The sequence below is a fragment of the Adelges cooleyi genome, unplaced genomic scaffold, assembly GCF_023614345.1.
Source record: "Adelges cooleyi isolate 19-005CV unplaced genomic scaffold, UGA_ACOO_1.1 ACOO_flye_CR_arks_rails_tigmint_CR_PRNA_2, whole genome shotgun sequence".
NCBI classification, from domain to species: domain Eukaryota; kingdom Metazoa; phylum Arthropoda; class Insecta; order Hemiptera; family Adelgidae; genus Adelges; species Adelges cooleyi.
Genome location: NW_026095860.1, coordinates 9,518,835 through 9,538,664, shown reverse-complemented (window position 1 = coordinate 9,538,664; position 19,830 = coordinate 9,518,835). Strand labels below are relative to the sequence as shown.

The 19,830-nt window shown below is 28.5% G+C and overlaps 2 protein-coding genes and 1 long non-coding RNA gene across 6 annotated transcripts; 2 read left to right on the top strand and 1 right to left on the bottom strand.

The window, feature by feature from the left end:
- The first annotated feature begins 45 nt into the window (after positions 1 to 45).
- Positions 46 to 5,224, top strand: LOC126833264 (DCN1-like protein 1). Of its 3 annotated transcripts, XM_050564494.1 has the most exons (6): positions 46 to 160; positions 544 to 660; positions 1,427 to 1,655; positions 2,066 to 2,234; positions 3,617 to 3,830; positions 4,820 to 5,224. In XM_050564494.1, the coding sequence occupies exons 2-6, from the start codon at positions 595 to 597 to the stop codon at positions 5,003 to 5,005; spliced, it is 864 nt and encodes a 287-aa protein (XP_050420451.1). In that variant the 5' UTR covers positions 46 to 160; positions 544 to 594; the 3' UTR covers positions 5,006 to 5,224. The 3 variants fall into 3 exon arrangements, with proteins under 3 accessions (XP_050420451.1, XP_050420452.1, XP_050420453.1); XM_050564495.1 differs by lacking the exons at positions 46 to 160; positions 544 to 660 and adding an exon at positions 975 to 1,207; XM_050564496.1 differs by lacking the exons at positions 46 to 160; positions 544 to 660 and adding an exon at positions 975 to 1,313.
- Positions 4,772 to 10,425, bottom strand: LOC126833265 (uncharacterized). The gene is made up of 3 exons (XR_007684922.1): positions 10,147 to 10,425; positions 9,804 to 9,926; positions 4,772 to 5,001 (listed from the first exon to the last, which is right to left on the bottom strand). It is a non-coding gene; the product is annotated as an uncharacterized LOC126833265 (long non-coding RNA).
- A 2,331-nt stretch (positions 10,426 to 12,756) lies between these two features.
- LOC126833567 (AN1-type zinc finger protein 6) lies at positions 12,757 to 19,303 on the top strand. Of its 2 annotated transcripts, none has more exons than XM_050564985.1 (6): positions 12,757 to 13,017; positions 14,754 to 14,827; positions 15,656 to 15,778; positions 17,986 to 18,315; positions 18,395 to 18,530; positions 18,612 to 19,303. In XM_050564985.1, exons 4-6 carry the CDS (start codon positions 18,058 to 18,060, stop codon positions 18,758 to 18,760), a joined length of 543 nt encoding a protein of 180 aa, XP_050420942.1. In that variant the 5' UTR covers positions 12,757 to 13,017; positions 14,754 to 14,827; positions 15,656 to 15,778; positions 17,986 to 18,057; the 3' UTR covers positions 18,761 to 19,303. The 2 variants fall into 2 exon arrangements, with proteins under 2 accessions (XP_050420942.1, XP_050420943.1); XM_050564986.1 differs by lacking the exon at positions 12,757 to 13,017 and adding an exon at positions 13,186 to 13,322.
- Positions 19,304 to 19,830: the final 527 nt, after the last annotated feature.

Sequence of the window (19,830 nt, the reverse complement as noted above, 5' to 3'; positions counted from 1 at the left end):
AAGGACAAATATAGGTAGTTAAAAAATCTTTGGCCAAATTCATCTTAGTGATCAGCTTAGTGTTGAAATTTGGACACGGGATCGCTTAACGCTGATGAGATACTTCAGACTTCTAATTAGTTATTACAATTTTTCGTTTTTATTGTTAGTATAATTCAAGGTAAGCTGCACAAATAGTATATATTTTGTACATTAATGTACCTACGTACGTTATTTTATATATATTTGCATATTTATATAAATATTATGAATATGTATTAAAAATAAAAATATTTTTCTAAATAATAATGGGAGAATTTATAATTCATTAGACAATCAAAAAGAAACTGTCATCAATTCATAGTTATAAATATAACATTTATTTTGGCGATTAAAAAATTATACAATAGGTAATCTAATTTAATAATAATTGTATTATTTATAATTAACTATAGACTATAGGTATAGTTATTAGTTACTCCATTTTCCGAGTCGTAGTTAAAAATATAAAAAAAATTTAATAGCTATAACTTTGTTAATCAAAATGTTTTAAAATGTATATAGTAATTTTAACCAAAGACTCGACTGGGTGGTTAGTTATGGTCGCGTCAATCTATGGTCCAGACTCCAGTTCAGTGTCCACTCGTCTTCCTTCAACCATTGATTACAACAATAATTGTGGTAATTTTAAAACAAAGACTATACAATTTAAGTAATATAATATATTAATTTACAAAATTAATTATATTAATAATTATTATTTGAATTAGTGTTGTAATTTATTCATTTATTATTTAATTTTCAATTACACAATTACACGCATATTTTATCAGTTTAGTTTTAAATGTTAATAATATTTTATTATTAACACGTCTACACTGGTTATAAAGTTCTACTAGAACATTATCACTACAAAATTGCTTTGATTCTTTATCACGAATGTTAATAAATATCCTCTAGTATACACTGTATACTTATACTATTCCTTGTTTTTGTTGTTTTTTTATTCCTATTGTTTCTTGGTTTGTAGTTGTTTCTTCAACAAGAAAAATTAATATTTGTAAAAACAAATCAATGTAATTAAAACAGTAATAGTTCAATTTTTTTAATTTTATTCGTATCAGTCATGCATAAAGGTGTACTAAAGATATTGGATCAGAATATTGTGTTATCATTACCTCTGCGTTGCAAAATATTTTAACATCAAAATTAAAATAATTTCGAAATGGTGAGTGACCTTAGCAGCAACTATAAGCGTGTACTAATAAGGCATCTGATAAATATCCTTACTTTTAATTTATTAAACTATATTTATTTCAATAGAAATTTGTAGTGTAAGTATCTAGAAATTTTAATAATGTCAAATGTACTTTCAAATGAAGTATTATTTTCTATTATTCTATTCTATGAATAACATTTCTTTTTTTTTCATATGCATTTTTTTCAGAATAAATTGAAATCTTCTCAGAGGGATAAAGTGAAAAAGTTTATGATTTTCACACAAGCTCCAGAAAATGTTGCTATTTTCTGCTTGGCCAAGAATGATTGGAAACTGGAACAAGCGTCAGATAATTTTTTTCAAAATCCATTAGAATATGATACTGTTAAAATTAGCACTCAAATAGGCTCTTCAGTTGACAAAAGGAAACTGGAGGCTATGTACAATAGATATCGTGGTACGATCTTGCTATTTAAACAAACACAAATGTTTGTTAATTTTTTATTATTGATCTATAACTTTTTTTAACAAGATATATACCATATACTTGATTTTATAATTTCTAGATAGCCAATCTATTGTTAAATGTAGTAGTAGTAGTAAACTTGTATACGAGTGGTAAATATAACTATACTGGTAACCTTCTTCATAAATTTACATCATATATATATATATATGCTACTGCCATTTTTAATAATCGTATGGCTTATCTTTATAAAATTTAACCAATGACCATATTTCTTCTTAAAAGTTATAGAAATAAAATTTGTATAAAATATATTTACATATACAATTAATATACTAAATTGTATTTGTTATTATAATTATTATTGTTCTTTTAAAACATTTACTTTTTATCTATACTAGATCCAGCCGAACCAAACAAAATTAATGTTGAAGGTGTTATGCGTTTACTAGATGAACTTAAATTGCCTCCAGATTCTATCTTAGTACTTATAATTGCTTGGAAATGTCAAGCAGCTGCTCAATGTGAATTTACTAAACAGGAGTTCATTAATGGCATGATTAAAATGGGGTAATTTATATTTAAATATCTTACACATTGTGCAAAAATTATAGCATGTCACTGTAAAATTTAATGTAGCTTATCCTTCCAAGTATAGTAAAACCACATAATTGTTTGACTAAATTTTAGAAAGAAAACCTGAAGAAAACTTGTGGTTAATAATAAAATACTATAAATTACCCTTCACCATTAAAATAATACATTTGCTTATGATAAGCATTGCTACCAAAATAGGCGTATACAGGGTGATTTTTTTTTAATCGTTGGCCACTCAAATATCTCAGGGTTTAATAAGAAATTTTAATTTTTTTTTTTTTGCATGTTTTTATACAATATGATCTCAATTATTTTTGCATTTACCCACTACCCTCCCAACTTGGTTTTTTTATAGCAACTTTTGAAACTTAAATGGTAACGCATAAATTTTATTAACTTTTTTAATTTAGAATAATGTACTAAACAGTTTTACTAGTTGATGACCAGTTTTGGACAACTATTTTTAAAGTTATAAGAGTTTAAAAGTTAAGATGGGAGAGTAAGTGTGGTTGGTAAATGCGTGCAGATAAAAATAATACTACACTCCAACTTTCCTACTGCCCTTAGCTTGAAACTTCAAAAATAGTTATTTGAAACTGATTATCGACCAGTCAAAATTGTTAGTACATTATTCTAAATTTAAAAAGTTACATTTCAAAATTAAAATGTTGCTGTCAATAAAACTAAGTTAAGAAGAGGGTAAATACAAAAAAAAATTGTGAAAAATTGAGATCACCTTGTATAAAAATAATTTGAAAAAAAAACATTTAAATTTTTTATTATACTCTATGAGATATATCGAGTGCCTTATGATAAAAAAATCAACCTGTATATGCTACTAGTAATTTTTTTTTTTTTTGTGAAGTGTACTTTTTAATATTTTATTATGAGACTAAACTTGCTACTTAAAACATTTTAATTGTATGGTTATCTAATGATACATATTCTAACCTTTATTTTAATGTACGATGATTATTTATGTTCTTTACTCTGCTTGTTTTTTTTTATAATAATTATATAACTTTTTATTCATATTTCCTGAATAAATCTTAATTTTTAACAGTAACTGGAATAAAAAAATCTTATTAACAAATTATATATCCCTACTGTCTTGATTTTTAAATGACATCCTACGTTTTTAATTAATATATCAATAGATAGACAAATTGATTTATCTTATTAAATACATTTTAAAGTCATGGTAAAAGGTCTAGCACGGGTATACATTATACCCCTACTTCTGCCTGAAAAACTGAAGCTAGGGGCTATAATATTAGTTTTTAATTAGTACCTAGTGATTAATAATAAAACATGTGTTATATTATTATTATTTTTATTTTTTTATTTTTTTTTAGGTCAGATTCCATAGAAAAACTTAGAATTAGGTTACCAACCCTAGAAAGAGAATTTTCAGATGCAATGAAATTTAAAGATTTTTACTATTTTACTTTCAACTATGCTAAAAATATAGGCCAAAAAGGTCTTGATCTTGACATGGCTATCACTTACTGGAATATCATTTTTGTTGGTAGATTCAGGTTCCTTGATTTATGGTGCCAGTTTTTAAGAGTGAGTAAAATTACAATTTCTGCATATTTAGGATTATAGTTTATTAATAAAATGTACCAAAAATTAAGTTAACTAAAAAGCAATATATTGATGATGTGGTAGTTTAATGCTGCAGTTGAGCTTCTACCAGTGTTGCTAGTTCTCAAATGGGTGACCACCTGGTGGGACTTTCAACTCTAACTATGCTTCTAACTTATACTAAGTTTACAGCCATTTCAAAACCCAAATTAATCGAAAAAATACAATCTCATCGTAAGAAGAACACGCTATTGACCATCGTAGTTGAAGCAGTAAAATAAATAATATAAATGCTCTTTAATATCATACCCTAAAAGGCCATTTTTCTGTTTTAATAGAATTGGTCAACAAACAAGATCATAATAAGTCATTATTAATTTGTATTAGTTTTGTGTACTTTTAAAGCACAGTAAATCTATATTTTATTTTTTGAACATGCAAATCTAGTAATACTATATAATAGAGCCGACGATTCTACATGTGTATTTTAAATACACGTGTAGAACAAGGTTCGTGTAGTTTGAACTGACTTGTAGAAGTTTGTCTATTTAATACACGTGTAGGACCCGAGATTCAACTAACTTGACCCAATGGCTATAATACTTTATCTTAGTAACAACCATTAATTAAAGAATAGTATCACGTAAAATTAGAGGTCTTATTAAAACTTACAGTTGTAAGAATACGTGTAGTTGCAGGTACACGTGTACACGTCAATTCGAACTACACGTGTATTTACTTACACGTATAATCGGTAGCTCTACTATATAATGACTTGATCTTGTATGGTGACCAAAATTGCATAAAATCATCTAACAAATAGCCTATAGCAATTAGTTAAGATTTCATTTGCCACCAAGAACATGAAAATTGATGCAGTGGTTCCAAAGAGATAAACTGTTAATTTTACACTTTTCACAAAATGTTCACCTTTACAAACATTAATTCTTTTTATTTTATTAATTTTACAGGAACATCACAATAAATCAATACCTCGGGATACATGGAATCTTTTATTAGAATTTTCTTGTGTTATTGATGATGAAATGCTAGACTATGATCAGGAAGGAGCTTGGCCAGTCTTGATTGATGAGTTTGTTGAATGGGCTAGGCCTTTAGTTTCGAAAAATAAACCGTCCAGCATATGTGAGACCTAATAAATATTAAAAAAATGTATTTAATAATAATTAGATTTTTTATGTAAAATATATATAATATGTTCTTTGCATTTGATTTGCAAAGGAGAATACTATTATTTGACTGCTCTAAAAACACTGTACAACAGGAAATATATTTTGAAATGTTGTAATTTGTATAGATACACTTTAGCCTATTATTAAATTATGTTATTGATTTTTGTTTTATACATTTTCAAATTTATGCAATTCTTTGGTCACACAATTGTAATAATCATGTTTTTTTTGCTATGTTACAGTATTATAAAACTTTTATTTTCATTTCTGAGAATACTTACTGGTTTCCAGCTTTAAAAATAATTTAAAGTTTTGTTGAACAATTTTATTGTTAATAAATTACTGTAAAATACTTTTTGTTTCAAATATTATTAAGCTTGATCATTGCCCATAGTGAAAACAAGTCATAATTTTAATTAAAAAAATTAACCTATTGTTTGTTAAGTTGTTAATAATTGAATTGCAAAAAGTAAAGGTTAATGTTGTTGAAAATGTTTTTATATATATATATTTATTTATTTATTTATATACAAGCTGTCCCGACCCGGCGTTGCCCGTGTATTAGAGTAGACACACAATCAGCTGATTGGATCACTGTATCCCTGTGGTATGGAAAACCATAGAGATATAACTATTGATACTATCGATAACCATAAATAATCATTTTAATTAATTAAAAATTAAAAACTTGTTCTATCGGATCAAATTGTGAATCTAAATCTTTCTCGAATTAACTTAATCGCGCAAACAAAATTTCATAAAAATCTGTCCAGCCGTTTAGGAGTTTGCATACTTACACACGTACAGAAGAAATATATATATATATATATATATATATATATATATAATCTTTAATTTAGCTATATTGAGAAATGAAATGTAAAAATGCGTGGCATATGTAAAAATAAATTTTTATAAGTCTGTACCTATACTCTATTCAGAGTATAAACAGTCCGATTTTCGTCGGCGGGTGAGAGGTTTCTCCCACCAAGTCGAGGCGCGCAAGCCAATGATTCGGAACAAAGCCACGCCCATGCGCAACCCGAACTGTTCTTATTCCGAATAGAGTTACACGTTTTTTTTTTTTTAAACAGCAAATGTAACAACATAATTTAATAATTTGCAATATTTTTATATTATATTTGCACTATTGCTTAGTGCCTATAAGGTAAACCCTTGGCCGGCAGCGCACCAGTTCTTATACATATGAATAAAGAATGATAATTAAATAAAAGAATACGAGACAAAATATTGCTAATAACATAAGCAATGAAATTTATAAGAATAGAATTTTCGCTTACTATTATAATACAATTAAAATTTAATTAAATGAATGATAAATAACTATAAAATAAATCAGTTGTTGTAATAAATAATCCCTTGAACACCTATGTATCAGACAGAATTAAAAAATTTGTTAAAACGTAATAATAGGTACATGAGTGGTAGTCAAATGGAAGTTTAGTGATATAAAAGCTATATAACTAAAACATTTTCGAGCTTTATAAGTATGGCATAAATTAATGTTTCACTGATTTTGCCCCTAGAGTAACGATGTTGAGTCTCATTAATTGACTGTTGTTTGTACATATAAGTTAACAATTTTTCAATAATTAGTATTTTATATCAAGAAACTTAGAATTAGCGAACACAAGGGCTGAAGGGTAACGAGCCGACTTTCCCAGTATAATCCTAATAATTGATGTTTTCACTACCAGCAAGTTGTTGATTATAGTATTGCAATTAGCACGCTCTACCCCACGGCCAATATGCCATGCCCCATGCTACAATACCGTATTCTAATGGCGATTGAGCCTGGAGCCATAACATAATAAACTGTTCTCAGCGTTTTGATTGAAAAAAAAATATTTTATTTTTAAAAAATGCGATAATTTGCGGAGTCAACTTGTTTATATGTGTATTCCATCTAAGATGCTGATCGATCGTCACACCTAAGTAATTTGTACTATAAATCTTTTTGATTGTAGGGCAGCAGCATTGTGTAGTGTTATAACAATTAATAGTATGTATTATTATTTATTATATCGTTTTTATCAGGTAGAATTCTTTTGTCGAGTGCAAAAGTAATAAAATGAGTTTTTTTCCATGTTTTTTTAACTACCTACTGATTTACTGTTGTATTACTGTTATAGACTATAGTAAGGGCTTTATCTACGTTTTCAAAGGACAAACTGTTAATAAGTAATGACTATTGTTGTATCGTCGGCATATGATATAATTTTTCCCTTAATGATGTTCAACTGAATTAGATCAGCTACATAAATAATACATAACAGTGGCTTGTGGAACATTTTTTTTTGTGTGAGGCCCAGCAATACCTATTTTAGTTTTTTTTTACTCTTTCCGACTGAATATATCATTAAAATATTGCACAAGTAGTATCATATTTTTTAATAGGTTTACAGTGTCAAAAGTACTAAAACTTTATTTTTCATACTAAATCAAAATATAAATAATATTTAGTATTTACTTTGTTACAATGAGTTATTGTTTATTTTTTTTAACAGGCTTTAATGGCTGGACAATTATAGAGCTTACAAAATAAAATAAATAATTAGTAACTGTTACTATGTAATTGTTATGTAGTTATGTCAATAAAAAAATGTACATTACACTGTACTGACTATATTAATATTTATTAATTATTTACCAATATACTTTAGTAATGGAAATTAAAAAATTAGCATTTTTACAAAACGAAAAAAATGTAATTATTTAATATTTTCACCTAAAAAATAATATATTTTTAAATATAGCCATGTCATAAAATAAAATGTGTATAAAAGTTAAAACTAACAGAAATAGCACATTTCTATTTCTGATTTTCCCTTAGAGAGTATTACATAATATGACTTGGAACGAATCCTTGAGGTACTCTAATGTTAACTGTCAAACTGGGCGTCGCACCACCCATTTTTAAGGAGTAAAGTATAGGCAATTTTTTATAAAATCTTAATTTAAAGGTTAAACTGTGATGTGTAATGTTTCGCTTCCTCTTTTCTGGCTAGTATATCACGATCATTCACACAAACATATTATTTAAAGCCATTATGTTTTGCAGCTGATTATGCTTTCCCAAACAATTGTGTCCTTGATTTAGTTAGACATTTGTTTATGTAAACTTTATTATCTTTATTGAAATCAGAGTATATATCATTGACGCACAAGTTTCTTTTTGATTTCCAACTTTTAATGGTGGATTTTTTTATATTATTATCTTTTAATTTTGTCACGATTTTATTTATAATTTTTTTTGGAATATTTAATCTGAAAACATGATCAACAGTAATTCGTTCTCCAAGCCTTAAACTGACTTTATTAATATCAATGCAATTTTCATTTTTATTGACTGGTATACCAGAAATTTCAATTAAACTTTTAAAAAGTTGCTGCTCAAAGCTATCTACTTTAATGATTAATTGTTTTACCTCCATATTTAAGGTAATTTTCTTCTTTAAGTTTTATGTTTTCTCTCTTAGTTTTTTATTTCTTCTAGTATGTCATTTTGCATTTTAATAAATTCATCAAATTGCGTGCTCATGAAATTAACTGTTTTAACTAGCTCTTCCAGTGCGTTGTTTGATTTTTCAGAAGTGGTTTTCGGCTTTTTAGTTGAATCTTAACAATTTTGGCATGACCATTCTGCTTTGGTATTATTAGATAGTTAAGCAAAATTATCGTCACGGATTCCAACGCACACATTATGATAACGATTCGCGCAAACAGAACACTTTAACACATTAGATAGTTAATTTATTGTAGAATCAAAGCATTTAGAACACCCTTCCGACATTTTTGTTTAAAATTATTTATTATAGTACTTATATATTCTTATAAATAAAAGGAAATAAGGATAAAATGTATTTATATAATGCTAGCTAGTAGCTCTACACTCTCACCTTGACTCGCGCAAAAAAAACCGACACGGAATGGAGCGACCGCGAGGCGAGTGCGCCCAACTACAATCTCCCCAGTCCCTAACCTTACCAGTTCGCTGTCTGATAAGAACTGTATTAATGTATTAAAGAATTCTACACTTAACTCTATTCCATACAACTTACAAGTATACAGAACTACATCGTATGTTTATGGAGAGGTGGCACAGGATTTAGGATAGCTATTATAAGGCGCCTACTCTAGCTTAGGTTAATCTGCTATTGCCTATTACTAATGAGCTAAAGGGTTGTTGCAATGTACAGCCACTAATTTAATCGTGTTATGTGGTACTTTAAATTTTGATTATCACATATTATGAATATTGAATCACGCTAACCGAGAAAATTAAAACGAAATTTGAATTCGATAATTTCATTCTGCGCGTGTAATTTATTTTAGGTTGTTCGCTGATAACGCTTATAGAATGATATATTAGTATAAATAAAATTAAAATAGTAATAAAAGAAAAGTAATTTACAACAGCGTTTGTTTTTATTTTTAAAACAATGTTATGCGCACATTTGGAACACGTCTGAGGTTTAAAAAAAAAGAAATATGTTATTTGCTTTTGCCCTTTGTACACGCAGACAGACTATACTGTATACATGCTTTTTATACACGTCTTAAGTTATACTGCGTTTATAATAAAGCCAACAGTGACGTCATAGATCAGCAGAGCGGTGGAACGACGACGACGCACTAACATAATACTATTATAGTAATAATATAAAAAGAAGTCTTACACAAAAATATAATTATACATAATAATATCTGAATGTCTAAATATATATAATTATATAAATACCTGAAGAACTGCTGATACACGTGAATTGTTGTGTATTGGATTAAAAGAAAAATTGCCATTTTCGGATGAACAATGTAATAGTGGTGTACACTGAACGCAAATCCTTGGTTTTTCTTTTGTATGCTAAATGATGGGCATAATGTGTGCATGTAGAGTTGTGTTACAAAGCACAAATACTTAATCAATATCTACAATAAAATGCCGTACACAACCAACAACAGCTATTGTCTCTATGCAATAAATAATAATACACGCGTTCTTAAAACGTGTTTACTATTGTTTGTATACTGATTGAACGATTTTTTTTTGAGATTTATAATATTTTAATTATTGTTGCGTTTACCTTAAGTCGTTTATTTTTTGAAAACGTGCAGAAGTTTACCTGAAGAATTTTTTTTCGTTTAATAAATGGTTGTTTCATTGATTATTATTTAATATTAGATAAGAATGTTAAAAGTTCATGCTTTACTACTATTAAATAATAAATCATAATTATTATGGTTTGATGATCTCCACATACACGCGTCCACTGTGTGTTTGTACTATAAAATAATAATATTACACACAATACACAACGAGTTACGTGTTTTTTATTTCGAATATTATTTAATTTTAATATACACTTATTACAATATCTACACAAGAATATCAGGTTTTGTCGAGTCGCAAAAAAAAATAATTATGGATGAAAATTTGTTTTTGTTTTAAATATTTTAACGAAACAATTGCTTTGTCTCATTTATTTGATCATGCATTGAATGAATTTAGAATTGGTGATATTCCTTATTCTATCTCTATTACACGTGACACCGTCCTTTCTATAAACTAGTTGGTATACTTAAACGGTTCCTAGTTCATAGATCAAGTGTTGCCTATTGTTTGCCCTTTGTTAAACTAAGAAATTAAAATTGGTTTGGATCTTGAATATTTTTTTTTGAAATCTATGAATTATTGATTTTATTGTTATAGATTTTATATTATAGGCCAACTTAACTCTCCGACCGCTCCAATTTCTTCTAGTAAATTCCCGATTATGTCCTATCTTGTTCACGGTTTTTCCCTTGGTGCCTCATCCCATGACATATCTGCCAATGCTTCTTTTTACATACTTCCATTGGCCCGCCATACATGACCCGCCCATTCTATCTTTGTCCCTCTGATGAATTGGTCCAAAATGTCTCCTTAATACAGTTGGTGTAGTTGGCCGTAAGTTCTTTTTTTCCCATTTTTGTTCCGCATTTTGAAACACTGGTCCATATGTTTTCTTACGAACTTGCCTCTCAAATAAATACATATAATTAGAAAAGTCGTACTATTAATTATTGAGGGGCTAAGTAATACACACATAATTACACTTTTGTAAATAACATTATTTATGTAGAACCGAAATAATTTAATTAAGCTTAGCGGCCAAAGGTTAATATTTTCTTACATTGATGCGGTATAAATGAAATGTATAGAACAATGAACATATATAATTGACGTTGACTCGTACATGTATCCTATGAAAAAACTACCCAACTCTTAGAAAATAATAAAGTAAAAAATATTAAAATAACCTCCAACAGAGGCGCAGAATCAAGTTTTTACATTGAGGGTTGGGGCAAACATATACCTCCTATAGGGTAGTAGTAGAGTAATATATTTTTTAGCACCTTAAAAAGCATATTACAATATAATAAATGCAAAACAAACAAATTAAAATAAATTATTTTTTGTAAATATTATGTTTGCCCTCTTAAATTTTACTCTGGGGCAACTCCCCCCTCCCTACTTCGGTGCCACTGGTAGCCAAAATAAGTGAAACTATTTCGGCTCTACATAAATAAATAACGTTATTACTTATTTAATACAAAAATAACTTTTATTACTCGGCCCCTAAATTTATATCACAACTTTTCCAATTAGGGTATTTTTTTTCTTGGTGATAATGTTTTTGTTGAAGTGTATCTTACATTAGTAACGAGAAATTCAATCACAAAAATAATTGGGTTTTTCCTAAAACATACCTATTTTTACAACTTTATCATTTTTTATTATTTTGCAAACATTTTAGCTTAAAATATTATATTTATATTTCATTATTCAATATAGTCCCAAATTATTTATAAATTTGTTTTATTTTAAATTTCTTAAAATTGTATTAAAAAAAGTATTTATTGACTCAAGGGTAATTAGTGGATTACCCTACTATTAGTGGATTTAAATAAGTAAGTTTTAAAATTATTATACTTACATTATTAATTATATTCAAATCTCAATGCATAATGGTACTGTGTAAAGGGATCGTGTGTATAAATTCCCTCGTGTTTGAATATAATAAGTACATACTTCAATTATGAGGGACTATATAAATTATAATGTATATTAAATATATTATTAACCGGTATATTGATTGAAAAACAACTAGACAGTTGTGGCATTTTCGGAAATAAATCTACAACATATGCGAAACAGAAATAACCCTGTAGTGGTACACGGTATAATTTAAAGGCCACTACTATGTGCTAAAACTTATCAAGGCTACTCTTCCTGTCCTCTTTACAGTTTACAGTTTACACGCGTCGATCCGTTGTATTATTATTATTATTATTTTCATTGGATTCCCCACCATGTACTTAATATGTATGGGGGCAGCCGTGTGATGGAGGAGAACGGAAAAGGTGTGTGTTTATTTTTGCAAGCGAAGTATATACATACATAGCACACACACACACACACTATATATATATATATACATAATATTTAATGTTTTGTGGTCGGCTGTCTGGATTTCGTCACAAAACATCTGCTCGACGGCCAGATAATTGGTTTTGTCCCCCCTGACGGTGGTCACACTGTCGGCCGCCTCCCACCCCGGGAAACGACGAGTCATTGTACGTGCGCGCATGCTCGGATAGTCATCCTTTTGTGTGTGCTCGGTCCGCATTCGTCTGTGATATGATACGCGTTTCTGATTTGTCGACATTTCGCCCGACGAGTTCGACGAGTGTTGCGTGGCCCCTAGAGTGTGATTAACAATTTTTTTATTTTTTATATACTCATTCCCGTCCCGTGTTGTTCTCTGCTGTGCGTTCACCACCAAAGACTCACACAGTCGTTTCGACAGGCGAAATAAACGAGCGTCGCGCAAATGACAAACACGGAACAACGAGTGTAGTTTTCGACGCGTTGTGCAGCAGAAAGGAACGGGACGTACGACAAAACAAGACATGTAAGTACCGAACGGCAGACATTTTTTTCGTGGACCCGTCGATCAACAGATTGGCCGTCGCCATTTTATTGTGTGCGGTTGTCGTTTTGTCGTCGCGCCCAGGTGTAGTTGCCGTCCACGGTGTTTTTTTATTGGAAAATTATTTTTCCTCCTGTAGGAGCAACCTAGGTGCTCGTCTGGATAGCCTTTGGGCCGTCCACGAATTGTGCCTGGACAGTGGGGCCCGAGGCCAACGCCGCGACACACGTCCTTGACGGCCCATAAACCATTGTGTCGCGACCACACATTGCGTTTTTGAACACGCCGTAAGTGCACATGGCGAATAAACTGGGTTTTTTAAATTTAATTTTGTAAATAACCCGTATATTATACCCGTGTCCGTTTGGTGTTATTCTCCGTAGTTTTACAACCGCGGAAATCAACCTCCCCTCCCCTCATCACTCGTCGCCTTCCGCACCCGACACTAGTGCGTTTCAATACAAAAATTTGACTAATATTTTCTCTGAAATATCCGTGGGAATAACTGCGTTTATAATTTCCATTTTTTTTGCGTACCAGAGATTTTTCAAGAATGTTGGTGATATCTACGAGTGTACAGCCCGACATGGGTGTTCCTCGTATGTTTTTTTTTTTGTATTGTCGAGTAGCCAACGCGCCTACACTACTGCACTTCCTCCTAATCAGTGGACGACGACGCAATATCTCTCGTAGTCTCTTTGTTATTTTAAGCACAACCGATACAAAGTTCCATTACCTTATGACGACGGGCTACGAACACATCGTCGACATTAATCGTTTTTATTGTTATTAGTTGAACGTTTATTTTTCCCGTTTTTGGTTAAATCGTTACGTCGTTGTTAGTCCCCAACGCTGGGTTGTTGTTGTTTCTACCTATCTAGGTAGTATTTCGTATTATTTCGTCATTTAATAATACAAATTAGCACGCCGATTTCATTGGTTATACCTTTAATGGGTTTTTATTACTATTAGTTATTTTCCTTTTCGATTTCTGTTAAAGACTCGCCATTTTATTTCAGTCCGATGATTTATTAACAAAAGGCGTAAATTAACAAAGAACACGCGCAGCGTGTGGTTGACATGTGCAGGCATTTCAAGCAATAAATGTCGCGATTTTTTAAGTTTAATTCTGATATAATATTGTCTTCGAGTATAAGTTAATATGTTCAGATAGATGATGTCTAGATTCTCCTTTAATTTTCCGAAAATATTTGAATTTTTTCGTCAAAATTTCTTTTTAGCTACTTAACATTTTAGAAATAAATTTTTATTTAAATTTTTGTTAGGAAGAAAATATCTATTAAACTATTGTCTATTTACTATTAGGTAGGTTATCAGGTTATCAAAACTTGTATTAGGTTATGATCTTTTTTATGTATCTAATGTATATGGGAGTTAACTACTTAAAGAAAACTAAAAAGTTTGATATGATTGTTCATTGAACACTAGATAACTAGTATCTGCTCAACCAAACTACGTTTGTTTATTAACAGGATTGACTTAAATTCATCAAATTTTGTTCAAATAAAAATAATTGTATTATTCAAACAAAATTCATGGTATTAAAATGGATTAAAATTAGAAATAGGTAATAGATAATAGATCACCTAAAGAGGAAAAATTAATTTTTACTTTTTTTAGCAGTCATTATGATTTTTTTTTTTTTTTATGTATTCAGATATTATTGTGTTATTTATGTTCTTTTATTTTTGTTACAGATAACGATTCATTAGTGTTTTTTGGTATTGAAATAAATAGGCTGTTCTTCCTTATTAATTGCACATATAGACGAGTAAGTACTAATTGCTAATACTATACTCTATAGTAAATAAAGTGATAAAATTTTGTGTCGTTAACAGTTACAATTTAATTGTATGTTATATTTCTACAAAACTAGCTTAATTAATTAATACTCTACTCAACTATGCTAAACTTTTGTTTATACCTGTTAAAAAAAAAAAAAAAAAAAATAGCATTACACGACATTTTTGCAAGGTAAATAAATGTTTTGTATTAATTACACGGGTTGCTTACACAAGTAAATGACTGATAGATTAAAAACATAATATGTTTAACATAACATTGTAGTGCCTATCTATCGATGGTATAAAGCACAGGTGTATTAGCATTTGAGAAATTAAGTCATCTGTAGCAATACTTAATAGCTTATCATACATTGTATAGAAACATTTATAGCCAAAGATTAAAATGTTTGATGCTTGTTAAATAAACTGAGAATAGCATAGAATTAGAAATTTTAACACTTGAAGAATATAATTACTATCAAATTAAAAAAATTATATTTATGACACCTGTTTCCTGTTAAGAATATATTGGTTGGATGTTAAATTCAATTTTTTTTTCTCTAAAATATTAAATTTTTAATGGAAGTCCACAAGTATATTCTAGGTTTCAGAGTTTCCAATCATCTGTAATTATTATTAGATACCTGATGTTATTATTGACACAAAAATCTGATATCTTAGATTTATTGATTTAAAATATAACCTTGATTATGGAAGATTGAAAAGCAGAGGGTATACCTAAGCAATATTTCTCAAAACCTCATACATTTATATTCTAAAAATATGCCTGACTTATGATTACATTTTTTTTTCAGATGTTCATTAAAAAAAGACCAATGTTTTCGTGACATTTATTTGGGAGTTATAATGCAATATTATTCGTCTGTTTCACAACCAGTGATAAATCAATCTATAATAACAATTGCGTGACGTTTAAGGTAAAAAACTCTTTTTTTTTAAATTCTTTATTATTATTTTATATTAATCACATACTTAGTTTGTTTAATGAATCGGCAATTATTGTTTGGTACGTTTTGATGTAAAAAATAAGTATTCATTATTATTGAAAATGGATTTTAAGGAAATTTTATGGGCTTAATAGCTAATGAAATATGATTTTAACTTGTCATATCACTATTTCGGAATAACAGATTCACATAAAAGCAGTTTTTAATGAAGGTGATTTATCATTTTAAAGTTATTTACTCTGACACTTATCACATGTCTTGTGACCTTCTCAAAATCAGTGACCTCCAATTTTCGTATTTCTGTAATTACGTTTTAGTTTGTATAATTATTCCAGTAGGTCACTGATACCCAAACTGAGTATTAGTGCCTAGCTAGAGGCACAAACAAGTCCATTTCAGAGGCACCACAGGCCTTACTAAAATAAAAGTAATACAATTATAGTAGTAATTATTTTTTTGTTAATTTAAATTCAAATTTTAGAAAAATTATGTATGTTCCCGACTGTATTCTTGTATAAACAACATTGAGTATATACAATTACAATAGATTTTATTAAATATTAAGTAGTGTCTGCCAACAGAGAAAGCAGAGCACCACAATTGAATTTCGCCCAAAAATAGGCATCCCATCTAAAAAGTTAAAGAACCTCCTACAGAAGGTGTTTATCTAAATCTTATAAATACATGACATGAACATAATAATAAATAAACATAATATAAATTTAAATGTAACGTTGGTTTAATTGCACCATGGTGAAGAGCTAACATTGCACAATTATCATACTTGCTTTAACATTCTCTATTGATAAGATGAACTATCGTACAGTATAGGAAAGTAATTTATTAATTTTTTTTATCAAAATTCTATACAATCCAACCCCTTGTTACTGTAAATTATATTAAATATAATAGCTTTTATATTAGGTATTAAAAAATATCGTACATTGTTTACTAAGTTCTTAATAATTATTCAATCATAACGTACAAAAAAAATAATGACTTGTCTGGCATATATCAAGTTATAGATTTTTATGTTTTTAACAAGTACCATTTTGTACTAGTTTATAGCTCAACAATATTTCAAGTGAATCTAATCATATGTATTAATATGAATTAATTTATTATCTTACCTAAAAATTAAAGTTTTAAATTTCATTTAAAATTTTAATTTACCCAAAATTGTGGATATAAAAGCACAGAAATTAGCAAAATATATATATTATTTGAACTAAGTAAGGTTTTATTAAGATAATTGTTTTAGTCAATTCTGTGATTTTTGAAGTGTTTGTAAAAATATATCTGATAAAAGATAGTTTTAATGTTAGTACTTTTGAAAGTTTACCAAATTTGAAAGGTTGTGTTCGAAAACTTGACCCTTTAGTTTTAACTAGATACCATTTGCGATTTTGTAGAAGCCGATAATAAACTTCAAGTCAAAAATTTTATTATAGAAGTGAAAAGACAATTACTGGAGAACATAAATTTCTAGCTCTTAATTAAAACAAAAAGTCTTCGAAGGTATTAATTATAAATGTATGAATATTGTGTAAAAAGTTTTAAAGTTTGGATACTTGGCTCTGTTATTAATTTTGTAGCTATTACTTTTTCAACGTATTTTATTGAAGTTGCAGCATCATAATTTTCAATAGTGACGACGCGTGTGTGTGTATATATTTATGAATTTCTGTTATAACTTTTTAGATTTAATTTAGAAACCAGTTTTTAAATGTGACGGTGTGAAATTCAATGTTTTAAAAAAAAAACCTGATTAGCAAGTAGATTGTAGAGTGGGTAATGGTTTGTTTTGCATACATTAACTGTTTATTTGTTATTTATGTGGGTAAAATATCAATATGTTTTATTTTTCATTGCTTTTAAGAGTTTTTTAAATGAAATTCCTCATCTTTAATCTTTAATTTTTTTTTATCATTGTTATGAGAGTTCTTAACCTTCAAGTAAATCCTAGTAATTCATTTTATTTGGATAAAATTTGTGATGTCTACATGTACAAAGATATAGTGGTTAATTGATTACTCTTATCAAAGTGTAAAGAATTACTTTTGTATACAATCATTTTTATGTATATAACAAATTTTTATATGTACAATATTTTTGCTCAGTGGTTCATAAAACTGACAATTTTTGTTACTTAGTTACATTCTATTTATTTTGTTTAGGTAATTTCTGTTGGTGATCAAAAGCCGTTCAGATTATCATTAAGTATCAAATTAAAAAATAATAATTGCACAATGGAACGAGAATCCAACTCGATGCAGGCACTTTGTCGTGGTGGCTGTGGCTTCTATGGCAACCCATCTACAGATGGCCTGTGCTCTTTGTGTTATAAAGAAGCGCTCAAAAAGAAACAGGCACCACCACAGACAGCTCCATCACCACCTTCAGTCACTGCTCAGACCATGATGGAGACTGCTATACCCACCATACCAGTGCTGCAAATACCACCAGTAGCTACTACCCCAATTTTAGTGCCAGACACTAAGAAAGATGTAAATTTCAATTTTTTATTTTTGTTGCAATTTGTCTTCCTTATATGACTGATTTTAATTTGTATTAATATTATTGTAGTTGGACAATGGACTTGCATGTAGTTCTAATGACAGTAGTCTTATGGACGATGGTAGAAAAGATGACGAAGATGACAAAGATAAATCTAAAAAGAAAAATCGATGTGCTATGTGTCGTAAAAAAGTTGGACTTACAGGTAAGAAAAAGATATTATAAATTTTTTTTTTTTTTTTGAAATTCAATTATGAAATCGTCTACTTATTATTATTTTGTTTAGGATTTGAATGCCGTTGCGGTGGCCTGTTTTGTGGCATTCATAGATACTCTGACAAGCACAATTGTTCGTTTGACTACAGGGAACTTGGAGCGCAAGAAATTAGACGCAATAATCCAGTGGTAGTCGGGGAAAAAATTCAAAAGATTTAATCAAGATGAAATTGAACATTAAGCGCATGAAAATAATGAATGTACCAATTATATATAAATATATATTTATCCAAATATAAATATATATGTATAAATAAACTTCCACAGTAGTTATATAACAATGTGTACATTCTTTAATTAAAGGTATAGTAATTTTATTTTTCTAATACTGATATCGGGGCCTTGCTAGTTTCGAAATAATAAATTGACACATTTTTCTCATTTGTCATAAAAAAAAAGGAGAACATATTATCAATTTTTATCACTTAAGAGAGCGTAGTCGCTGTGCAATAGTAAAATGTATATAAATCATTAATGTTTATTTTTTCTTTAATTTTATTCTATATATATTTTTTTGTGGAATTTAGTTGATTTGGTTTACTGAGATAATTATACCTTTTAAACATTGTAAGAGTTTTTTTTTCACTTGTTAATTTTTTTTCGCTTCCCATAGTTCTCAAATGATTGTTGTAAATTATGCTCATCATTTTTTTATATCTTAGTTGGTTATTAGCTATTTTAGAAATGATTTTATGTTCTTTTTCATTATCTTTAATTATAAAAAAAAAAAAAAAATTAATCGTTTAAAAAACTAATTTAGTTAAAACCACTTGAGTATAAAATTATGTTTCGATTTACTTATTATGATTATTATTATTATTATTATTATTATTATTATTATTATTATATATAAATATATTATGCGAACTATATTATATTTTCTGTAATTAAGATGATGTTTTTTAATTAAGGAGTTTTTTTTTGAGCAAAAAATGTTGTGTATATAAATATATTTACAAGACATGTTTAGATATTACACACAGATTTTAAGCTATGTAAATAAAGTAATGGATGAGTGTTGAGAAAAAAAATACTACCCTCTTAACTTCTAGTAAATATTATGCTTGCATAAATATTTGAATGTTTTACAATTGATATTAATATAATGGTTAAGTTCATCATAATGTTAATGTACAAAAATTAGCTAAAACAAAGTAACATTTGGTGAATTAACTTTCTAATGTATATTATAAAACAATATACACTGAGTTCCGAGTTTAATCATGATT